Genomic DNA, 22402 nt, shown 5'->3' on the forward strand with positions numbered 1-22402 from the left:
TTGGCAAAGTCCTTTAATGATATTAAAATCCATCTGTTATTAAACATCATATTTAATACAATAATATGCAAATGCTGTGACTTGTAAATCTCATTACGCAAAAGTTCAGGTCCAGTTGTGCTCCCCTTGAAGTCTGCAACATAATTTCTGTAGACATCAATAAGAATAGGTCTGGGATATCCATTTTTAATTGCACTGTACACAAATACTGACAGAAGAATACAATATAGTAGTCACAAACTTAAAGAGGCTTCTATGAAACCTACAAAGAGCAGCAGCACAGGATCAATGAAGTAAATGCAATATTTAAAAAATAATAAATCAGACCTGTTTTTTGAAAACAGTACTGAAGAAAAAGACAAATGAATTGGCACAATTTAACAACCTAATTTCTAAGTGCACTTTATAATAACTCTCCTCACAAGCTGCTGTTTTCCCAGAAGATGATGACAAAAAGCCTCATTAGAAAATCACTGTTTTATAGTGACTGGTTTTATTGCATTGCCTGCTGTGAATCTAATAAAAAAAGAAACATCCCCCCCCAAAAAAAAACCTACAAAGGTTCCTAAAAACCCTGTTTTCTTTTGTTATTGTCAAAAATAGCAACATATCACTTCCATGTTTGTGAGTACTCAACAATTCTATTTTTTAAAAAAAATAGAAGTTAAAGAAAAGTGATTTTGTCTTAGCTTCAAAAATAATGTAAATAAACATTTGAGAAGATATTTCAATGATCAGAGAGATATGTACAATGTGATAGATTTGAGCTCAGTCCCCCGAATACATGTTCAGGAGTGCAGACTTGAGAACCTGTTCATCCTGCGTGAGTGTAACTAAAGACTGACAGGATCAGGTTCTTGGCTTTACCTGTTTTTCCACAATCTGTCCTAGGCTATAAAGTACAGAGACAGCATATACTCTGTATACTGATTTATACAAAAGGTCTTTTACAGCTCTAACCCTGTTATTGCTAGGCTAAAAATGAACATTTGGAAAAAATTACATAAATCATAAAGGATAAAATTGAGATGCAGCTTCTGATGACTGAATTTCCACTTGAGCCATTTTAAATTGGGTACACTGTAGCCATTTGCGGAGCACAGATGAGCTATTGTTCATTTGTCCTGACCCCTGTAACATCCTTAGGCTGTGATGGTTGACATTGCTCTGGATGGCTTGGAGGCGTAGCTGGAGTCCAGCAGATAAATGCTGTTGAAATAATGGAAAACATTCCGTTTCTTTCCTTTAATACTTACATTAATACAGCACTGTGAAAGGTACTGGTTGTTGGCCAGGAAAAGTTCCTCCACTGCCCCAATGTTACATTTCTTTCTTTTACATCCTGCACTGCACTGTTGCCATGAAAGGCAAACACGCTTACAGAAACAACTCCATACTGAGACCAACCCAAATACTTCTATTCTCATCACCAAAATTCTCTCGACTGGCAAACCACACTGATCCACCTTGCTCTCTCTTACAAGCACGGCCAGCTGGCACAGTTTTACCCAAGCAAGCAGGCCCACAGTACCTGCTACACAACCCAAATCTGTCTCCTGAGTCGAGAGACCCAATCCTGATTTCTCAGCTCTAAGATACCAAGAAAACCATAGCTCGGGGAACAACTAATCTCAGTAAACAGGGAGAACCTGGCTAGAAGAAAGCAATTCAGAAGGGAAAGGGAGAGCAGCGCTGATATCAGGACAAGCATCTTAGCTGCGCTGATGTCAGGACAAGCATCTCAGCTGACGATGCTGTGTATGCTCACACCTGAGACCTTCGGCGCTGAGCCATCCAGTGCATCTAAGTACGCTACAATGACCTATTTTCAGAGAGCATGGAGACCATGTCTACTCATCTTATTTGCAGAATTTACAGAAATGTGTAACTCAAAGAATAAAAGGATAAGGTACTAGAAACAACTTACTTTCAGGTTTGACTGTATCATTGGCAACCACATTGGTATGAGCTGTAAGAAGAGAGGTACATTTTGTTATTATACAAGTGACTGTAAACATGCTCCACTTAACGTGAGACAAAGAAGGGTAATCTAATGCATTTAACTGTCCAAATGGACATGGAATCATAGAATCATAGGGTGGCCTAGGCTGGAAGGGACCTTAGAGATAATTTTAATCCAGCCTCCCTGTCACCAAGGACGCCACCTCTCGACTAGATCAGGCAACACAAGGGGACCAAACGGGAATCGAACCCACGACCTTGGCGTTGTTAGCGCCACGCTCAACTGACTGAGCTAACCAGCCCACAGATCTGAAAACGTGGTTATTTTTAAATTATGCATACGTTTTGGGGCAGGTAACTCTCAGAGATAAAGAAGGCAGCCTTGCTTGTTTGTAGCTTAATCAAATATCAGTAGCAATTACTGATACCCTGTTTAAGGCAACAATTAAGAGTATGAAATAAAAACTTGTTAAAGGAAATCATTTCATATTTTCCTTCTGAGTGTGTTTCTGTACGTACAGGTAAGCAGTACTGGAACAAATACAGTATTCGTTCTGCATGGTGAGGTACACAACACAAACTGAAAAAACATGCAGCAGAAGTTCTCAATAGTAGGCCAGATATTTAAATGGTAACCAGCATTTTATAAGCCACTAGTTACATCAGTGCCTCCGTGCAGAATGGGGCCTGTTCACCTGGGAGGTAAAGACACTAACCACTCCAAATGACAAGGAGGTCTGCAAATTTGTCACCCATGATTGGATTGGTATTTATTTCCGTCTCCTGCTCTTCAGAGAACTTTTATTTCTCAGTAAGTATAACAAAACAAGCTTATGAAAGATGAAGAAGCATTTCTAGCAAAAGTATTCACGTAATCCAATATTAATTTAACCACTGAGCTTATTGTTCTAAAATGTTCCTCCAAATGGCATTAAAATTTGCAATTTGCCAATTATGCTGCTGGGAGCTGCAAGTTAAACCTAATCACTATTGACAACATTAGATAAAGTGCTGTTTCCCGTGTGCAAGGAATGATAATTGTTTCCATTTCAATACTGGTTTGCTGGAGAATCATATGCAGTTCTGTCACAACTGATTACTTACTCTACCACATGAGGAACCATTTTCAAACCTCAGCATTTACAGATAGATGAATGCCAAAAGAGCTGGAATGCAGCCAGATGCAGCAGTTCTGAACATTCTTCAGTGGGCTCTCACACTAATGAAGTGCTTAATAAGATTCAGTGACCACAAGTCCTGATGTGAGTTTTTGGAAAGGACGGAACAGGTAAACATACTGAGAAGTCATCCTCCATGCCCCTCTGCTGTCAACAAAATGTCACTGAAAATTCCATCCAGTGTTCATTAATTTCCTGTGGAGCCAGCCAGTGGCGGTAGAACTGCTGTCACGAGAATGTCAAGTAAGGAGGGACACTGGTCAGAAAACTCAGTGTACTCCTCTGCATCTCAACCAAGTCACTGGACACCTTTTACACTCAGCTGAGAGAATCAAGCACTTCTCATACTCAGTTCATATTGTCCCAAAGCAGGTATTTAAGCTACATCAAGATGAATCATGTCGAAAAATACCTGTCTTATCTCCACCGACTATAAAAGGCACTCAGGGAAACAAGCCTATATTGATATCTACACTGTACAAGTCTAAGGTTAGATACAGATCATTGTCCTCTAGTGGCACTTCTGCCATTCAGGTTCTGGACGCATTTAGGGAAACTAAACATTCTGCTGCAGGCACAAGCAAGCAAACAGCTTGCCAAACAGCTAGTTATATAAATGAGACAAGAAGATATTTTTATTGAAGCACTTGAGTTTTATTACCTAATCTCCAGCCAGCCTTCTCTTCTCAAACGAGGAACACACAAAGCTAGTTAGAAAGAACAGCTGGAAGAACAGATTGCTGTCGGACACTGTCAGGTTTTTGGAGTTTGTTTTCAACAGAATTATGTTGATTAAGTGCAAGTTTTGATGGCAATCAGGCTGGAGAACAGGTTGGTTACTGTGCTTTTCTGGCTCCACAGCTCTGCTGCCTGCGCCGTTCTCCAAAAATCTACCCAGCAGTTGTTGGGGTTGCCTAAAACCTCTGGGTCTCTACAAAAGATGCTGCAGTATGCTTAGCTGTTTCCTTCTCTACTGCAGTCTCCCAAATTCCTCAGACATGTATCTGATGGTCAGACAGCGCTGTGATCAGCAAGGAGTTGGTCTCCACCATCAATATGCATCCTGGGATGGCTGGTTTCCCATTTTCTTTGACATAGAAAAACAGGAAGAAAGTGAACACTCTCATTTGAGCCCTCCTAAAACAGAATTGGAATGCTTCCCCTCAGAGGAAAATATAATGAATTAAGTATATATATGCATCTGCATAAATGCATGTGTCTATATATATATATACAAATATATACACATATATATATATATACATCTCACTCCAATCTAGAAAGAAAAATGAATACATAAAGGTTGAAATGTTTTCACAGGGAAGAAACTTTATTTTCCTCATTAGATTAGTAAAGACAGTGTAACATCAGATGAAAAAAATATCCTCTGAGGATACAGGCCTCAAAGTCTATAGGAAGCAAGACATGTCTCAATGCTATCAGTCTGAGTTTAATTTAACAGCAAAGGCCAACAAAGTATAAGAAGTAGGAAACCTCACAGCACAAACACAAGGAGAAGATGAAAGAGTGCTTATATTGGGGATAGAAGCTCTTCTTTCAGTGAAAGAGAGCCGAATTGTTTAATCCTTCTCTTTTGCTGTTGTTTTAGGATGTATTTTCCCCTCGCTTTTCATACAGAAAATGTCCACCTAAGATAGCTATCCCATAAACAGTCTGGCATCATGTGACATGCACCATTGCTTCACTGTGGTAAATTAAAAATATATGTGTGTTGTATCACGCAATGACTTCATTAAGAAATTAAATTTTTACAGGATCTCATTCCTTAGGTGGAATAAAAGACACTGCAGTAAAATTCTAACCATTTATCGTTCATGTAATTATATTATCAGTGCTACTGTGTTCAGTTTCAAGAGGAAATCATTGGGAATTATTAATTTTGCTGAACAAATCTCTGAAATAAGAATGTTCTGTTAAAAAAAATATCTCACTTCACTATGCCCTTTCCTCCAGTGAAAACTAAACCTTGCTTGAAAGGCTTATATTAAAAAAAAATTGAAAAAAAGCTTTAAAGCAGGAGACAAAATTGTTTCATTATCAAAGGCAGGGTAATAAGATTCTCTTGAATAAAACAAGGTACCAAGAAAATGCCCAGTCAACTAATATTCAAAGAATTGTCATCCTTGCAGATTTCTGAAGGAGGAGTAATGAAGTTTAGATCTTCTTCACAGCCACTGAAGAAGACACAGTCTCAAAATTGATATTTTTCTAAATTATACAGATCCCATTCACTTATTTGCTCCTTTGAGAATAAGCTTTACACTTCTACCTCTTTGAAGGACTTCAAATGTACAGTAAGTCTCTCCCAGAATCACTACTTTTCAGATCTACGATAAGTATTTTTAGAATTAGTTAGTTTTGAGGAAAAAAATAGTAGCTTGGGACTACGAATCCTATTACAATATTAGTTATGTATATTAGTTATACCTAAAATTCCTGCAGGATTTCATTTCAGGGCTAAGTAGAGGGGATTTGGTCACGCTGATTCTTTTTTCTCCATCTCCCACCCACTGAACATAAAAGAAAGCTTAGCACCTTAACTCTGAATTTCACAGGTTTATGAGCTTGATTTTGTAGTAACGATGTCCTTTTAACCTGATTCAACATATTACTGATACATGCTCTCAAATATAACTCCCTGAAAGCATTCATTTGAATTGTGACAGGAATTTGGCCCTAAAGGCCTATCTTTTCACAGCTTTAAAGCCATTCTTTATCCTTGTCAAATTCTGGACATGCTGCACTGGCTGAGAGAAGCTCATATGTCTTCCAGGGACAGCCTTGATCACTTTAACATCCCACAGTGAGAGAGTTTCTGCAGTGAATCAAGGCATTGCTGGCTATAAATCTGTATCTTCACAATGCGTGTGAATACTTTCATGCCAGTTGACATCAATTTTAGCTACTTTATTTTCAATTCCTGCTAGACCATAAAAGACTGGAGTAAAACAATAGTCTGAAGCTTCCTTTATGGCAACAGAAGAACTGTATAAACCAACATATAGAATCAAAGTGCATTTAACTACTTGATTTGTTGATATTTTATATGAAAGCTCCCTTCAGAATAAAGTAATGGGAAAACACGTAAAAAAGGATAGTAAAAATTGATTTATGCTTGTGAGAGTACCACAGTCCCAGGGTAGTCTCATAATCTTGTTGAGAGAATACTGTGGTGACCCACAACAGACTGACCACTGATTTCCAAAAAAAGAATTTTACATGAATGGAGCACGGAAAATTTGATTCTCTAACCAAAGAACGCCCGGTTACACATCCTAGGGGAAGATGACTCACTATCAAATAATATTTGAATAAGTCAGACATGTTGACATATGATAGCAAGAAAACCGTTGAGCCATTTTGTTATCAGCCTAAAAGAACACGAGGATCAGAACAGTGAGGTGATCTGCAAAGGGCTGTACCTAGAGGTTCTCAAAGTCAGTGCCACCAGTTGAGTCTGTTAGAGGAATAACACTATTGAAACAGTGGAAGGAGGAAGTAGATCAGAAGTCCATTTTAAAAATAAGTCAGAATTGAATTTGAGATTATGGTTTGGTCTTAAGAATTCTTAACAGAGATTTTATTTTTTGTTATGCTCTACTCGGTTTTATTTCTGCTTTAGCTTCTTTCACTTTTTTGGAGTGGGAGGGGAAGCAGAGGACAATACATCTAGAAATCACAATACACAGGCAACATCATTAACAAAATATTCATAGTGTGGTATGCCTACCTTTACAAAGATAGTAGAGTTGCATTCCTGTAAAGCCTCCATTAAACTAATCACATGCAGGCACACCATTTCCACCATCTTGGGGGGAGAAAAGAAAATCAAACATAAAAAATTAGTGTCCAGCGCAAGAGTATTATTGTAAGCTAAGTCAACAGTCTCTAAAAAGAATCCTGCTTTTGCTTGGCAGTTATAGTGAATCACTAGACGTGCATTGACAACTGACACATAAGATTCAATATTACACGAGCGCATAAGGGATATTTTTCTTTGCTTAGTTTTCCCCTGATGAGGCAACACCTTTATGTTAAATATTTGAAAGCACTTGATGTATTTAAATGTGTATCACACATCAAAACAAGTTGCCTTCAGCTTCGTTCTTTTCAGACATCATAAATCCTGTTATATGCCTTTGCTGTGTAGTTCTCATTAATCAGTGTGTCAGAAATTGGTATTTTTATTTACTGAATCTTTGAAAATTAACATACTCACAAAAGCCATATTTTTTTTGCCCTCCCATCAAAAGATAATTTATTGTTCTGAACTGGCAGCTAGTCTGTAATTCCTCCATTTTGTACAATGAATTATGACAGATGCAAATATCAGTTATCTGGTAGTAGATAGCATTTTATGGTTTATATCATGTAAATTTATAGGTACAAGACAAATACCCTGAGCCAGCAGTGAGTCTGAACTATGTGTTAATTCCCCTCAATAATAATAAATTTTGCTTTTATGTGGTGCTTTTCATCTTCAAAGTGCTTTACAAACACTAACTAATTAACCTCACAACACCCCTGTGAGACAGGCAAGTATTATTATCTACATTTCATAGAGCAACAGCTGAGGCAGAATGTTTAATAACTTGCACTAAAGCCACATAATGAGATACTTTCAGAATAAGAATTGGATCTTCCAGGTCATATTCTTGTCCTAAGGCTAGAGTGATAGGATGAGGGGAAAAGGATCCAAATTGCGCCAGGGGAGGTTCAGGTTGGATATTACGAAGAATTTCTATACTGAAAGGGTTGTCAGCCATTGGAACAGGCTGCCCAGGGAGGCAGTTGAGTCACCATCCCTGGAGGTGTTTACGAGATGGTGGATGTTGTGTTGGGGGGGAATTGTTTAGTAGGTTGATAGGGCTGGGACAAAGGCTGGACTTGATGACCTAGGTCTCTTCCAGCTGATATGATTCTATGATTCTAAGAAGACTTTGTGTCTAGTTAGAAGCATTTTGCACGTTTCCCATTCATTCAAATGGAGCTTCATGAACTACTGTTCCAAATAGTGGCTTGTCAGCCACGGAGAATTCACCTAGATGTCAGGTATTCACCTAGATGTAGGTGGTTCTTGCCTGATATGGACAAGACAAAAGGGAACACTAAGTGGTTCAAAGACATTCAAGTGCAGGCCATGCAATTACAACTGAAAGGTCCATAACCTGCCTAGGGGAGATGTTTAACATGGGGAAAGAGGAATTATATAAAATAATTTCTATATAGTTAGCAAGCCTACATTTTAAAAAGAAAGATAAAAAAAAAGCACACCAAAGAATTAAAATCCTAAGCCTTAAGAGCATCTGACTTAGAGAACTGAGCCATGTATAAAGAATCTTTCTCACTCAAAGCTAGTATCAAGTTCTCCAGAGCCAGAGCTACTAGTTACCGTCTCAGATAAAGTCAAGAAGTTACAAGTCGTCATGACAGACTTGTCCTGACTTTCTGGGAAGCACAATACATCTTGCCTATCAGAAACAAGCCTGCAGGTATGGGTAGCAAAGGTAGCACCTGTAAGAAGGCTGCTGGAACCCCACGGAGTTCTTATTGTACAAAGCTGCTCCAACAGTAGCGAGTAACTGGGACAAATAAATGCCTAAAAGTTATTCCCAAAAAATGGTCTGGACGATTCCTGGACAGAGTGAACATTTCCCTTTCAAACTTTTATCTCTGGAGGTACCTCCTTCAAGTTATTCATTAATCTAAGATGTTTTGTGAAATATTTACGTAGCTTATTCTTGATGAGTAACCAATGGTTATGAGCAGTCAAGTGTCAGCATTTGTGTATTTTTTTACCATCACATGGTAAACAATAATCAAATGGATATTCACAGAATTATCCTGAAATGCTTAGCAGCACTTAGTTAAAGCAATCAGATGAAGCAAAAGGACCATTTTGAAGGGCAGGAAGATATATAAAATGAGTCCTGATGCAGGGAGCCCTTAATCCAACAACCAGTGACTCCAGCTCCTGATTCTGTTTTCAGGTAGAACCTGGCTAGGTCCCGTTTCAGGCTCACCGTGAGCTTAAACCACTACTGATTAGCTTTCCCTTGAATTTCTCAAAAGCATCAAAGTTGCTTAATGACGTTATTCATAGTCCGATGTATTCCACTGAAACAAAGCCAAGCTCTCCAAGTTAAATCTCTACTCAACCTGCACGCAGCACCTGACTTACCACTTTGTTATGTGCCATCAGCTGCAGGATGCTCGGTGTCACTCTGCTCCAGAACTCCAGGGCTGTAAGGATTGCTGTAAAGCTAAATTCGTTCTGATTCTGGACTGTCGGAGCTACTGCTGTTTGTTCACAATAAACTGTCCAGAGCTGAGCAAATATGAATGCATGGAAGAGGGAACACATGTGCAGAACAGATGTCTGTAGAAACAGAAAATAGAGCAAAATGTTTATTTAAACAAATGCATTGGGAAACACTGCAGAGACTTTTATCAAAGCACTACTCGGTCACGCATCCCACTGTGCAGTCTTGGCCCTCACTTTCAACATGTTTCCCTCCTATTAGAAACCACTAAGTTAAGTATGCTTGGTAACATCTTCTCCGTGTTTAAAAAATGTTTTAATATTTACAGACTAAAATTTGAAAACAGACACTCCCATGCAATCTTAGCATATGACATTAAGATCAATCCCTTTAAAAAGGTTAATTTTGCAGTACTGCTACTGAGGACAAGTTATGAGACCTTCCTGATGGAAACTCGACCGCAATCTGTGGAAGGCCTGGAGGTTCTGACATGCACAACTGCATCTCAGAAATGCGGCTGGAGTAAGTCATTCAGATTCTAAATATCTGAAAGGAAGGCTATCATACAAAATACATCATCTTACATCTTTTCTGTTAATCTGTCATACATTTCTACCTTGCTGGGACAGAACAGCTCACAGTCAAGGAAAATAAGTTTTGAAAAGTTAACAGAGAATTCATTTTGCATATTCAAGCATGGCTCTTTGCTAATACGTGTTAAATATCACAGTGACCGAACCTCCAGGCATGCTAACTACTTCACTGAGAGAAAGGTGCTTCTGGTCAGAGATGTCGTCTCAGTTTGCGAGTGCAACAGTGATTCCTGCTCTGTGACAGTATGACTGTACCAAAGACTGTAATGGTTGCTCAGTAACTGGAAAGAGGTAATTGAAAGAGCAAAAAGAGGCCAAAGAAATTAATGGGAAGCACTACTGTCTTGACTGGATGAAGGCAAAGAAAGGAGGATTATACATATAAGATAAATGTGTGATCACCCTGATTCTGTTGCTCATAAAAACCTGGCTGGTGTCAAAGAGCGCTGCTATATCTGTGTTAAACTACTGTCACAAATGGCTTACGATTTGCAATAACTCCTCTTGTCCAGAGCAACTTGAGGGGGAAAAAAGTGTGTTTGTAATTATCTTTTGATCATAACATTGTTTATGGGTTATCTAATTCTACTATAAAACAAGAATAAATAATTGAGATTTGCTACAGAGATGGTCATTGCTAAAACTTCAATTTGGAATTCAGTTTTTCCTTCCTTGCTCTTGCGCTGAGATATTTTGAAGCAGCTGAATCTCAAGCTCAATTGTAGTGATTTCATCCCAAGTCTTCTCTGTGTGAAGAGGCAACTATGCAAGAAAAACGACAGAGATTTCTTTCTCTAGATCCCAGGTTTCAATAAGGTTTTTTTAAGTAAGCATTTGCAATAATAATGCAAATATATAACACATCTCCACTTAAAACACAGAATCCCTTACCTTTGATTGCTCTGGAAACCCAATCAGAATAACAATAAGGTGGTCAGCAATTTGTGAACCCGCATCCAGTGGAATAGGCATGCAAGATGATGAAGAATTTGGACAGACAACATTGTGTGTCAGAGACCCCAGAAGTAGCCAGGACAGCAAACGAATGTGTGAGACACATTCTATGAACTCTTTGGGCCTGTCAAGAAAGAGTGGATTTTACAATGATGCTAAGTTTTCTGATTTTCCCCAAAATAACGGAGTCTCCTGCACACTACGCAGATGCAGTCTCAGTGTACTGGAGGCAGAGATCATTGGTACAGCTGATGGGAAGACTGGAACCACACAGAACTTATTGGACTTGACATACAATTAACAAGTCCCACAGCATATTGGGCGGCTTAAAAGGCTAAAACACTCACAGACTCACTGGTTCCATACACGATCATTTTTAACACACAGGTCATCGGATGGGATGGGTTGCCCAAGTGGAAGTGCTCCTCTCGGCTCCCTTGCACAGCACATAGCTGACAGGGCAATGGCAGGAAATTCCTTGTTCCACAGCAAGCTCCGAGGCAGGTACCATGCCTTACTTCCACTGTGTTCCACTCCTCCACTGGTAAAGTGGAGTTAATTTCTCTTTCCCAGGCCATTTAAACTGCATGCTTTTGAGGGCAGGCACTATGCTTTTTTGCGACACTTATGTATTCATCCACCATCTAGTGCAACATCTAATTGTAAAGCAATGTGATTATATAACCTGAGAAGGAGTAACACTTTTCCGATGTCACCTTGTCTGTCCCCTTGCTGCTACCAAGTTCAGATTACACACTCATTTGAATTCATGGGCACAGGAAAAAAAATAATTGTCTTTTGATCAATAGATCACTCCTTAATAGGCCACTCTCACTGCTCTTTGTAATTTCTGATCTGATGTCATTGTCAAGGACTTATAGCACTAGAGAGGCATTCTATTAATTTATTTTTATTTTTTTTAAATAGACTCTGATAGATGCTCTTCCTCAAGTACCTGTAGGGTCTTAAAGGAATTCTCTACCTTCACCTCAGAACACAAAGTCCCTCTTTTACATGTAAGAAACTAAAGCGCAAGGAGACAACAACTCCGTATTTCTAAAACTAGACATGCTCTACATGGAAGTGCATGCAGATTTATCTATGGGACTGAAGTCTAAGCAGGTTAGTTCCCAAAATCCCGGGGTAGGTAGTCAGGGACAAAGCTGGGACAAGAATGCAGTTTTATTGTAACACAGTTCAGTGGTCTACACTCAAAATACCTTGTTTGTTGTCATTGTGAGACAAGGGAGAGTATTTCCCTTCTTTTTGAAGATAAAACACTGTAGATTAGGATTACTCACAGTGAAAAGGGATAAGAAATATGTATTGAAGAGCAGGATTTCTCTCACCTAACTTTAACCAGATGAAGTTAGTGTTGTTTTCCTCATACCAATAGTTTTCACTCACTGGTATTCCATAATTTCAAAGAACATTTCTTATTGTATCCTCCATAATTCCCAACATGTTTTCCTATAATTCCAGGACTGATCAAGTATCCACATGCTTTTCATGGATTGAGAATGAAGTTAATTTCCAGGGTAACTCCAGTCAAGCCAATGGAGTTGACAATGGATGTGACAATGTCCCATTGGCACATACTTTAAATATTGCACTGATGAACTCCTCAGCTAAGGATCAGGGAGGTGCTGACCAGCTGTTTCAATGTTCCATGCCTGTCATTCCCTACTATGAGTCTCATCTATGGAATCTGGCAATCAACACAGAATTTTGTGAAGATTCCTAATTCATTTTAGCATTCCTTTTTGCATTCTCACCCTTGTTGCATTGCAGACGGAGGATGGTAAAGCCAAGGCAAATATCGGATCACGGCTTTGTTGTCTCTGTGGTTTCCCCGGGTAATTTCCATAGCCGCAATCTGAGCTAAACCAACTTTTAGATGTCCACCAAACGTGTCTTCATGCAGTGGCTGAGAACAAGTCTTCATGTGACTCTGCAAGGCAAAGATCTGATTTCCTACCCGAAAAGGAGTGTTTCACTTAAATTAAGTTCTTCCAAACAATAGCATATTCTATCTCATTTCCCTTCAATTCTCTTCTCAGGGTCTCTAACCCTGTCTACAAAAGTATGGAACAAAACTCAGAAAGAGATTTTAAAAAATTCTCCGGTCTCTGTATTAGTAACAGCTTTACGGCGCAGACCTTTCCACAGAGGGGCCACACTTTCAAGAGCCCCCACAAAATACGAATTTTGCAAAATGTACCTTTTGTATCAGCAAACTCAAGAGCTGATGAATGTAAACTAATGGTTACACATACACACAGACTAAGTGAAGGTGAAAGAATCTAACCATTTAACAAAACAGCATCTGGGCAGGAAATGTCTTCCCTCTACAATATTCAATTTACTTGTACAGAAAAGCTGTCACTCATTCACCAGCAATATGACTATGTTGCACTATTTTTAGCCCTGGAAATAAAAGGGCTAAACCTTTTACCAAGAAACATACAAATACTCACACCCGGAAAGATAAATTATTATCCTGCTTTGTCAGCTCTTAAGAAATGTTTCACCAGTGATTCTCAAGACACTTCTATATTTCTAATTAAGCTAACTTTGCATTATCTTCCGTAAATAGCTCTCCTTTAAGCAAGCAAATGCACTCAGCATGTGTTCTGTAACCAAGCCATATGCTTTGCACAAGAAAATCCAGGTCATCAGTTATTGAATTATTATAACAGGATAAAAATCAGTGGACCAATAATATTTCATAACAGATAAATATCTGACCTCAGCAACTTACACTCTCAAAAATCACTTATTTGAAATCTCTTTCAAGAGGGGGGGGCGGGGAAAGTACCAGCATAAATAGCTAATAACTTAGTTATAAAGCCAGGCAAAAAGGATAGACAGGTATGCAGGCAGATACATTGTACTTCCTCCAAAATGGTGGAATTTTATAAATAAAAGCGTGCTGAGCTTTACCAATTAAAATGTTATCCCAAAGGAGAAAAAAAAAGATAATAAAATGAACAGAAACAATAAACTGGAATGTGATTATCCTCAGAATTAACATTTATATCTTTTTTTACAATGCAGTAATTGCTCACAGGCAGGCCTGAAAATAATCAACCTCTTTGAAAGGAACTATTCTCAGACACGCAAAATAAGACATTGGAACTGTACAAACAATCTCAAATATTTATATTCACTGATTTTTTTGCACAGAGTAGAAATTTCTGAATTTAAACTTTTGCTGTTGGGATTGTTACTGGTCATATAAAGCATTCTTTGTGTTAGTTTGGTAAATCCAGACGCTATCGGTAACACATAGTAATAAACTGTACAACCAGGTAATCTGAGGACTCACTTCCTAGGAACATCTCTGTTACTAAAACCCAAGCAATATTAGTAAATATATGAAATGAACTTACAAGCATTTGAATCTAGATGTTGTGCACTTGTTTAAAGTTCCAACTATCTGTAAACTTAAAAACACTTACAAATGTATTTCCAGCTAATGTGGGAACCACAGAATAAGTTTATCTGGTCTGGTTAAATAACAACTGCCTTTTCATTTTCTGAAGACTGTAAAAGCTTATTCTTTACAATACATAAAATTGCATTGACTCTTCTATTATGCAATCTTGTTCCCAGATACCTGTATTACATGGCTAGATCAAAACACCATGAAATATTAGACCACTTGGTTCTGATTTAAATGGCCAGACTATACATGTGGAAAGCTTCTTGTCTAATTTCAAAACATAAAAATGAAGAATTGGGTAGAGTTTTAGTTCTACCTATATCTGTGTAAAAAAAATAAATAGTCCTAATGAACATAAGAAATTATCATTTTAGCAGACTTAAGCATTTTAAGAGCATTTCTAAAAATCATACTACAGTTCAAGGGAGAAGGGGCAGAAGGAAAAAGTGCAAATGGCAGAGAGCATTCTACAGAAACTTTTACACAGGACACTGGATACCTGCAAGTAATTCTAAATATTTTTCCCATTTCTGGCTTCAGTAATTTTGTGGTTTTCTGTGGAACTGGCAAACCAGATGTATCTCTCCCTCATTTATGATCAACTTACCTACCCATTCTGAAAGCAGTTCTGAACTGTCAGAGAAATGGGTGAAGTACAAGATAGGTGCTTTCCCTCTACGAAAAAAGATCTTAACAACCAAAGTTTCATCTCCAGGTCAATGCTCACTTAATACTCAGCTTCAGATGGTGCTGTCCCTATCGGGATAGTGTTACACTAAATCGAATAAATATTGCCCCCTCCACGGCTTTATTAATGACTATTAGTGATGTAGTAATTCTTTATTTAAGCTATCAACACTACTACTTTGCTACCAACTGAAACAGTTACAATTCTATTATTTCCTATTACAAAGCAGCAATGTTAGTTAGTCTAGTTTTTTTCTAAAACATCTAAAAGAATTTCCATTTTTTAGGATATTTAATGGATAGTGGCTTCCCCCATGAAACAGAAATTCCAGGTTTTGACAAACTAATTATTACTAGGATGTTTTCATTAAATTAATTCTTAAGTACAATGTTTTATGTTGCCAGAAGTATTTTCCTATCACTCCTTTTACAGTCTGGCATCAAACTAACGTACAGAGACCAAAAAGCAGTTTGGACTACGGAAGTATGAAATTCTCAGCCTTCCCCATCTGGACAGATTATAAACCTGACAGTGAAAACAAGAACATCCATAAGAAAAAAGACATCCTCCTTCCCCTTTTTTTTAGGTCAATTACTGCATTCTTATAACCTCTGAACTTGCAGTTAACTTGAGTGTCTGTTTGTGTATATGAAGAACAAGATTCATCCAGAAGAGTATAATTACTTGTACAGACAAGAAGTTTTATGTTTCTGTGTTTTATATTAAACATGACTACTTCTCACAGTGATTTGGTATGACATTAGCTTATCATCAGCATTTCAGAAAACTTATCATTAGCTTATCATCAACATTTGAGAAACATCAAGCCTGCATTTTTACTGTGTTCACTATATTTGAATCAGACTCCCTTTCAACACTGCATAAGCTACTTTTTACTGATCTCTCAGAAGTGTCTAATCTACGGCAGTACATTTTTTTAAAAAAAGAAAGAAAAAAAAAACAACTGTCAGTCATCCTCGAAGACTTCCAACCATTTCTCCCCGGCAAGTTCATTACCAAAACCATATTTTGTTAAGAAAGCACATACACTTCAGATTAACGTATGCCCAGAACCAACCTTTAATTTGGTTAAGGTATGCATATCTGCAATGAAATCCAGCACTTCCCCAACGTATTGCCTCATGCATTCCATTGCTGCTGTTCCACACTAGAAGATAAAAGAAGTAAGTTTAAGCACCAGGCTTTGAATATGTTCATGTTTTTGTCTTTGTTACTTGTTCACCAGAAGACAATTTGTCTGTCTCTAATTCTTTATTCTACTTTTTAGTCAGATTAATTAGGAATAGGCATTCTTTGATGTTTTTCTTCTCACTGTAATATGTCCTCTTATCTGATGATAGTATAAAAAGAGAGCCCAGTCGTAGCTTCATGCATCATAAAATACTCCTGTCTGTGACAGCTATGAAAAATTAACTAATCAAACTTTCAAGAATAACCTTGCCATGTCTTCCTGAAATTTACAGTGGTCCAGAATCAAAGTCTTGAAAAGTCGATGAGAGGTTAACAACTCAGTTCTTCAAGCAGCTGAGTATTTCTGCACCAACCAGCTACAATGTCAGAAAACAGAATTCACTCACAGGTGCAAATTCTCTTGTGTTCACCTTAATCATGATGGAAAAATAGTTTCAGTGACTAGTTTCAGCTATTTTATCTGTAAACAACAGTAAAATGAACATCACTGAATTTTTAAAAAAAATTTATTTTTTTAAACTAACAAATGTTTCTGGGATATTCCTGAAGTAAAATCATTCAAAATAACAGCTTTCTAACAGCATAGAAGCTAGTTGCCATTTTCAAGAGGGGAGGCAAAGACTATAAGGGCTAAATGAAATCCTTCATGAACTGCTCCAGTCTGAAGGCGTAAGCGCTGAGAAGCCACCTGTGCCAGAGCAAGAATGACCTCAAAGGGAAAACAAAAAGACTCATTGTGGTGCTTGTTGTATTCCCGCAGTACAGACTTTCATAATCGTTTTCCTAGAACACAGTGAGAAATGTAAATCTTGCCTTTGGCTAGTACAAGATGTGCCCAAGGTGCGCAAAGCAGTCAACAGAACAAAGCTGTCAGATTAAATAAAGGCTTTGAAAAGACCAGAGAACCCTGGAGAGGAGCTTTCAGAAGGTGATATGACTGACCCCCTAGGTATCATATAAACTTCTGTTTACACATTAGTAGTCTGAGGCAAAGATCACGCTAGCTGAATTCAAGGAGAACTATGAATGTCTCATCCTGAGGAGCTAAGTAAAAACAATGCTTAACTTTTAAGGCTTAATGAGGGAATTATTAAGTTAGGTATCTTTTTGAAGTTGCCAAAAACTAATGTATCCCAAGTCATAGGCTCAGGGCAAAACATTGCAGTAAACTTCACAGGGGTAAGCTACTCTTCTTTGACCTCTATGTAATTACCCACGCTTTGAACCACAGAAGCTGACTACCTTATCTGATTATACAGATGAACAAGATTTAATTTTGATCACAAAATTACTAAGCCACAAACGAGTTTTAGTGGCTGAAGTTTGAAAAACTGCTAGCATTCTATTCCTAAGCAACTGACTTGGGCACTTCTCATTTTTGTATGTTACCATCAATCTACACAGTGTTGTGCTATGCCATCTTTTGGCTTTTCAAATGCTCTGCCTGTCAGTTCCCTTGACAGAATAACAAACACTAAAACAAGGTCACTGGCAGCCCCGTCAGCACATCCTCCATCCAGTTTTTGCGGACTAGGAATTCCACATGGGTCCTAAAATGTTGCATAACTGAACTATAAAAGATACTATAATCAGAACTAGGAAAATAATGCTCAGTTGCAAAAGGCTCCTCTCCAACCATCTATTCAGTTTCATTCAAGCAGCACACAGTCTCATTCTCTGATTTCCTCTGAAATTATTATTGCTTTCCTATTACACTTTGTAACACCTGCAGTTATTTAAAGCAGGTATAAATTAAAATCTTCTGTTGGGAGGAAAGATATTATTAAAGATTTGCATTAAAAAAAAAAATTCACACACTTCAGGGAAAAACACACATGACAAAGATCCTATTAGGTCACTCCTACAGCTGACAGACACACACATGCAGGGAACAAGGTTTCCTTGGCTTATGAAGCAGACCTGAGCTAACTCTCCTCCATGGGATACTTGGGTACTCGGTTGCATGTGTCATGGAACAAGTCAAGACTTCCAACCATGCTGCTTCCTCACACACTCACCCAGTGCATATTCAGTGCCCAGGCAACTGAGTACTGGTAATTTGGCCTCGGTCATCAGCAGGATATAGATGAATGCCTTACACACTATCAGAAAATTAACTCCCTTCTTAAACCATTCTTTTGTAAGAATGGAAGCAATGGCTAGTAGCTTGCCTCTCTGCTATTACTTTTTGAGGCATCCAGCTGGTCTGTTCCCCACGTGTTGTCTTCTTGAGCACAGGCTCCAGCTAAAGTCAGCTACATGACTAAAGATTATCAGTGATAGTAAGGGAAGCAACATAAAGTTCAGAACTTTTCCAACATTAATAAAAAGGAAGAAGCATCTCAACCTCTGACTACAATACACCTTGCCAACCAGAACAGAAACGGAAAGGAAAGAACATGAAAATGAAGCAAAAATGAGCTGAATAAGGTACATACTAATTAAACTCAAAACTAAGACGTGGAGTTTGATTCAGTACTTACTCCAGGCATAGAGGCAATCATCTGTTTATGTAAGATCGTTGACTCAGCTAGTTTTGTTCCAGCATCTGCACAAACAAACTAAGAAGAAATTGAAGACAAGTTATTTTTTTACTAATTTTAGAGGAACCTGAAGACCCTAATAAGTTATTAATAACTTTGTTACAATCAGTTCAGATCTCTTCTTGCTTTTATTCATGGAAATTCGCCTTTAGAGCTTTCTTTATAAACAACATAGTTAACTCACCATTATAAATGAGCTAATTTCAATCAAAAAAAACACCCTGACTTTAATGTGCTTAACTAACACATATATGCTGCACAGGAGAAATTTGAAAAAAATCATATAATAAATCAGACTTTCTTCATAAGCAGAAATATTTATCTTTGCTATTGCTTGCATATATCAGATGTCCCTCTTTCATTATACAGTAAATCGTGGTAGAGGAAGATACGGCAGCACGCCACCTTCCTCACTGTCATTTTCACTGAAGATCTACAATGATGAATTACATGAAAAATTTTTAACTTGAGTTCTCAAGTTAAAATACCATACTGGTATGGTGTGGTATGACTTCTGTATAATACAGGCCACTGCAAAAATACAAGCTGTTTCTAAGAGGTCAGTGTCATTCTGGTTTAGTAGACTATCTGTAACTGCTTTTCTTACGCTTTAATTTTTTCTTGCTTTTTTCTTTTTTTTTTTTGCTGCTTTGTATTTCTAAATCCCTTGACCCAAAATCTCTGATGTCCACATTATTCATACATTACACCTACTAATACTGTTATTTAATCATTATAAGCTTTGATAATGCATGGGACATCCTGCAGATGATTTCCTTATTCCTAAAACTTGTTGTCCTAATCCTGTATTTTCACTTGAGCAATTTCTGTCCCTGGCAATGCAATGCAACTTTCTAAGAAAGAGTAGAGAGAAAAGAACTGTCAAACTAAGGTCTAAGCCTTAACTGTCTTACCTGAAAATTAATACCACGGTACCTTCATAAACTGAGACAGATATTGACTATGTAATATATTTTACAGTTGTCTGATGCATGTGTGTTAGCAGCACTCTCAGAAACTGACAGCTCTTCCAAATGTACTTTATAGACCTAGAATTTACTCTTACACTTCCATGAGCTTTACCTTTCAATGATAGATTTAATCTAAACTTACCAAGACTTGGAAACTATGCAGCCTGTGTCTTGACAAAAAGTCTGTTCTTTGGGATAAATACTAGAAAGACATAACTGCGTTTAGATTAATAATTTAATTAGGTATCCTCAGACACTGGCCTGGCTTCAGTTGACTCTTCTTATGGTTAGAATTTATTCTACACGAGAATAAGCCAAATGGAAACAAAACAGGAATCTAACTCATATTTCAATTGAGACGTTGCCTAGTGTTCTTTTGTACCACAGCTCTAATAATTACATGGGAAGCAAAAGAAAGTCTCAGGGTTATGGGCTGTATCAATCCAGAGTCTTAGTTCAAACAGCAACCACGACTCTCGTTTTTAAAAGAAGGACCACTAATAGACTTAGGCAAATAGACGATAGATTTACTCCCTCTCTCAGAAAGAGCAATGCTCGATGCTAAGTCCACTGGAAAAAAGATATGTTGTTTTACTGTGTGAAGGATTTCTCGGTCAACTATTTGTGTGTAGATTAGGCTCCCTTGTACTATATTGGCTGCAAAAAAGGACCACAATTCCCTGCAGAATGTGCCTGAGTATATTTAGTATCCAACAGTGAGTTCAGTACGCTGCTACAGACATTGTACATCAGTACAATTAGTCAACAAAAAACCCTTGCCAAAGACAAATGTTATTTATTTCAGATAACATTTTTTTAAGAACAATAAGAAGAAGTAACCAAAGCAACCTCTGCTTGCCCGCTGTAAGTTTTCTACATCTATTGCACAGAAGAGTTTGGCTTAAATAACACATATGAATTTATGTGTGAAAAATAGCTGACAAATTCCATTCTGTTTCTAATGAATTAGGTCTTGTTTTACTTCTCTTTCTGATCACCAGACCGCCAGTTCCAAGGATCCTTCCCAAAGCTGCAGTGCAGTCAAACGAGGATGGGGAAACCAAACTCAAAATGAAAAACCTCTTACATTACCAGCCCAATTCATTGTCATTTATGTTGTCTACCTCTACAAATACTATCATACACTAAGATGTCACCGGCAAGAGATTTAATGCCAGCCATGGATAAAGAAAAAGGAAAGAAAAATAGCCCCACACTGTATAAAGATGAGAAACCGGCAAATAACTGACATGCTTCTTACTAGCATGTCTGCTGAGTGTAGTGAATTATCTATGTATCATAATCTATACTCTACCTCCACTCATAATCAGAGTTTTTAAAATACATATTCTTGTAAATGTGTTATATGTAGCTTTAAATCCTTCCATTCAGTAATTAGTAGATCAGATCTTCACAAAAACATGAAGTGGAATCACTAGATATACACTGATTTGCATTACTTGAAGGTCTGGCACAAAATAGGAGTCACCGAAACAGAACCCATCCGATACACTGAATCTTAGAACCCGACTGAAGAAACAAATCCTAATGAGAAAATAATATAATCTGAAGTCACTGGAAACCATGAAGATGTGTGCTGGTGAAATGTGAGTGGGAAAAACGTACTGGGAAACCAAATGCTGGGTGAAGAAGCAGTTCCTATGGAAACCCATGAAACAGCAGCATGTACATGATGGCTTTCATTTGCTAGGACAAATCAAAGAGACAGACCTTCCGAACCATTTACCACCCGGAACACCTATACAATGATTGGGGTGATCTGGTAAAAATTGCCATTCTTAGTAAAGATAAAGTCAGCTCTCATCTTAGCATTGATGTCATCAGTGGCACCAATAGCACCATGTAACGTGGATGACTGTGGGTGTCAAATGTACTTTCCTAGGAACACCTTTGTTAGTCAGCCCACGACTGATCTATCAGTAAATTAATGTACTCCCACCTCCTTTGTTGTCTCAAACACTTTGACTGAATCTCTGTATTCCGTGTGCACCGCCTGTACAGAACCTTGTATATAAGCTAACACATCCATGGAGACGTGACCATTTCCGTGTGGTGCTGTGTTAATCCTACTGTAGCTTTATGATTCAAAATCATACCATTTGAATTAATATTGCAGTGGCTTTGTGTGCTAGGGGTGAATTGATCCATTCTAGCAATGACACCAAAGAAAATTAAAATAATCAGATACATTATGTGTTTTTACTAGTAGGTTTCTTAAATTACAATGGTGCTTAAGATAGGCTTAGCGGTTACTATGGTATTTAAATGCAAGAAGCTGTTGAATGATTCAGACCACATACTACTGAGGGCTGCCAATTTGCACAGTCAATGGGAGAAGCAGTCATCATGCTTCCAGTAGGCATCTATGGCAGATGGTCTGAATACAACCCCTATTCTTCACCACTGACTGCATAAAAACAGAAGCTGGCTGCTTTGGATAGCAGGAAATATGAATCACTTCATCAGCCTCTGAAAGGGCAACATCATAAAAGACACTTATATCCACATTAGGTGCTGTTGTTTAAGGTATGAATGTATCCCAAAGAGAACG

At 37.9% G+C, this 22402-nt stretch overlaps 1 protein-coding gene across 1 annotated transcript in view; it reads right to left on the minus strand.

The window, feature by feature from the left end:
- Window positions 1–679: 679 nt before the first annotated feature.
- Window positions 680–22402, minus strand: part of LOC104275896 (protein unc-79 homolog) — a 29351-nt gene continuing 7628 nt past the window's right edge. The window contains exons 4-11 of the mRNA XM_009871982.1: window positions 18800–18877; window positions 16183–16272; window positions 12747–12922; window positions 10909–11095; window positions 9343–9540; window positions 6892–6969; window positions 1928–1969; window positions 680–1209 (exon numbers count right to left, since the gene is read on the minus strand). Of these exons, the coding sequence (XP_009870284.1) occupies window positions 1009–1209; window positions 1928–1969; window positions 6892–6969; window positions 9343–9540; window positions 10909–11095; window positions 12747–12922; window positions 16183–16272; window positions 18800–18877 (1050 nt within the window). The 3' untranslated portion in view covers window positions 680–1008. The remainder of the gene's footprint in view (window positions 1210–1927; window positions 1970–6891; window positions 6970–9342; window positions 9541–10908; window positions 11096–12746; window positions 12923–16182; window positions 16273–18799; window positions 18878–22402) is intronic.

Source organism: Apaloderma vittatum, unplaced genomic scaffold, assembly GCF_000703405.1.
Source record: "Apaloderma vittatum isolate BGI_N311 unplaced genomic scaffold, ASM70340v1 scaffold44596, whole genome shotgun sequence".
Taxonomy (NCBI): domain Eukaryota; kingdom Metazoa; phylum Chordata; class Aves; order Trogoniformes; family Trogonidae; genus Apaloderma; species Apaloderma vittatum.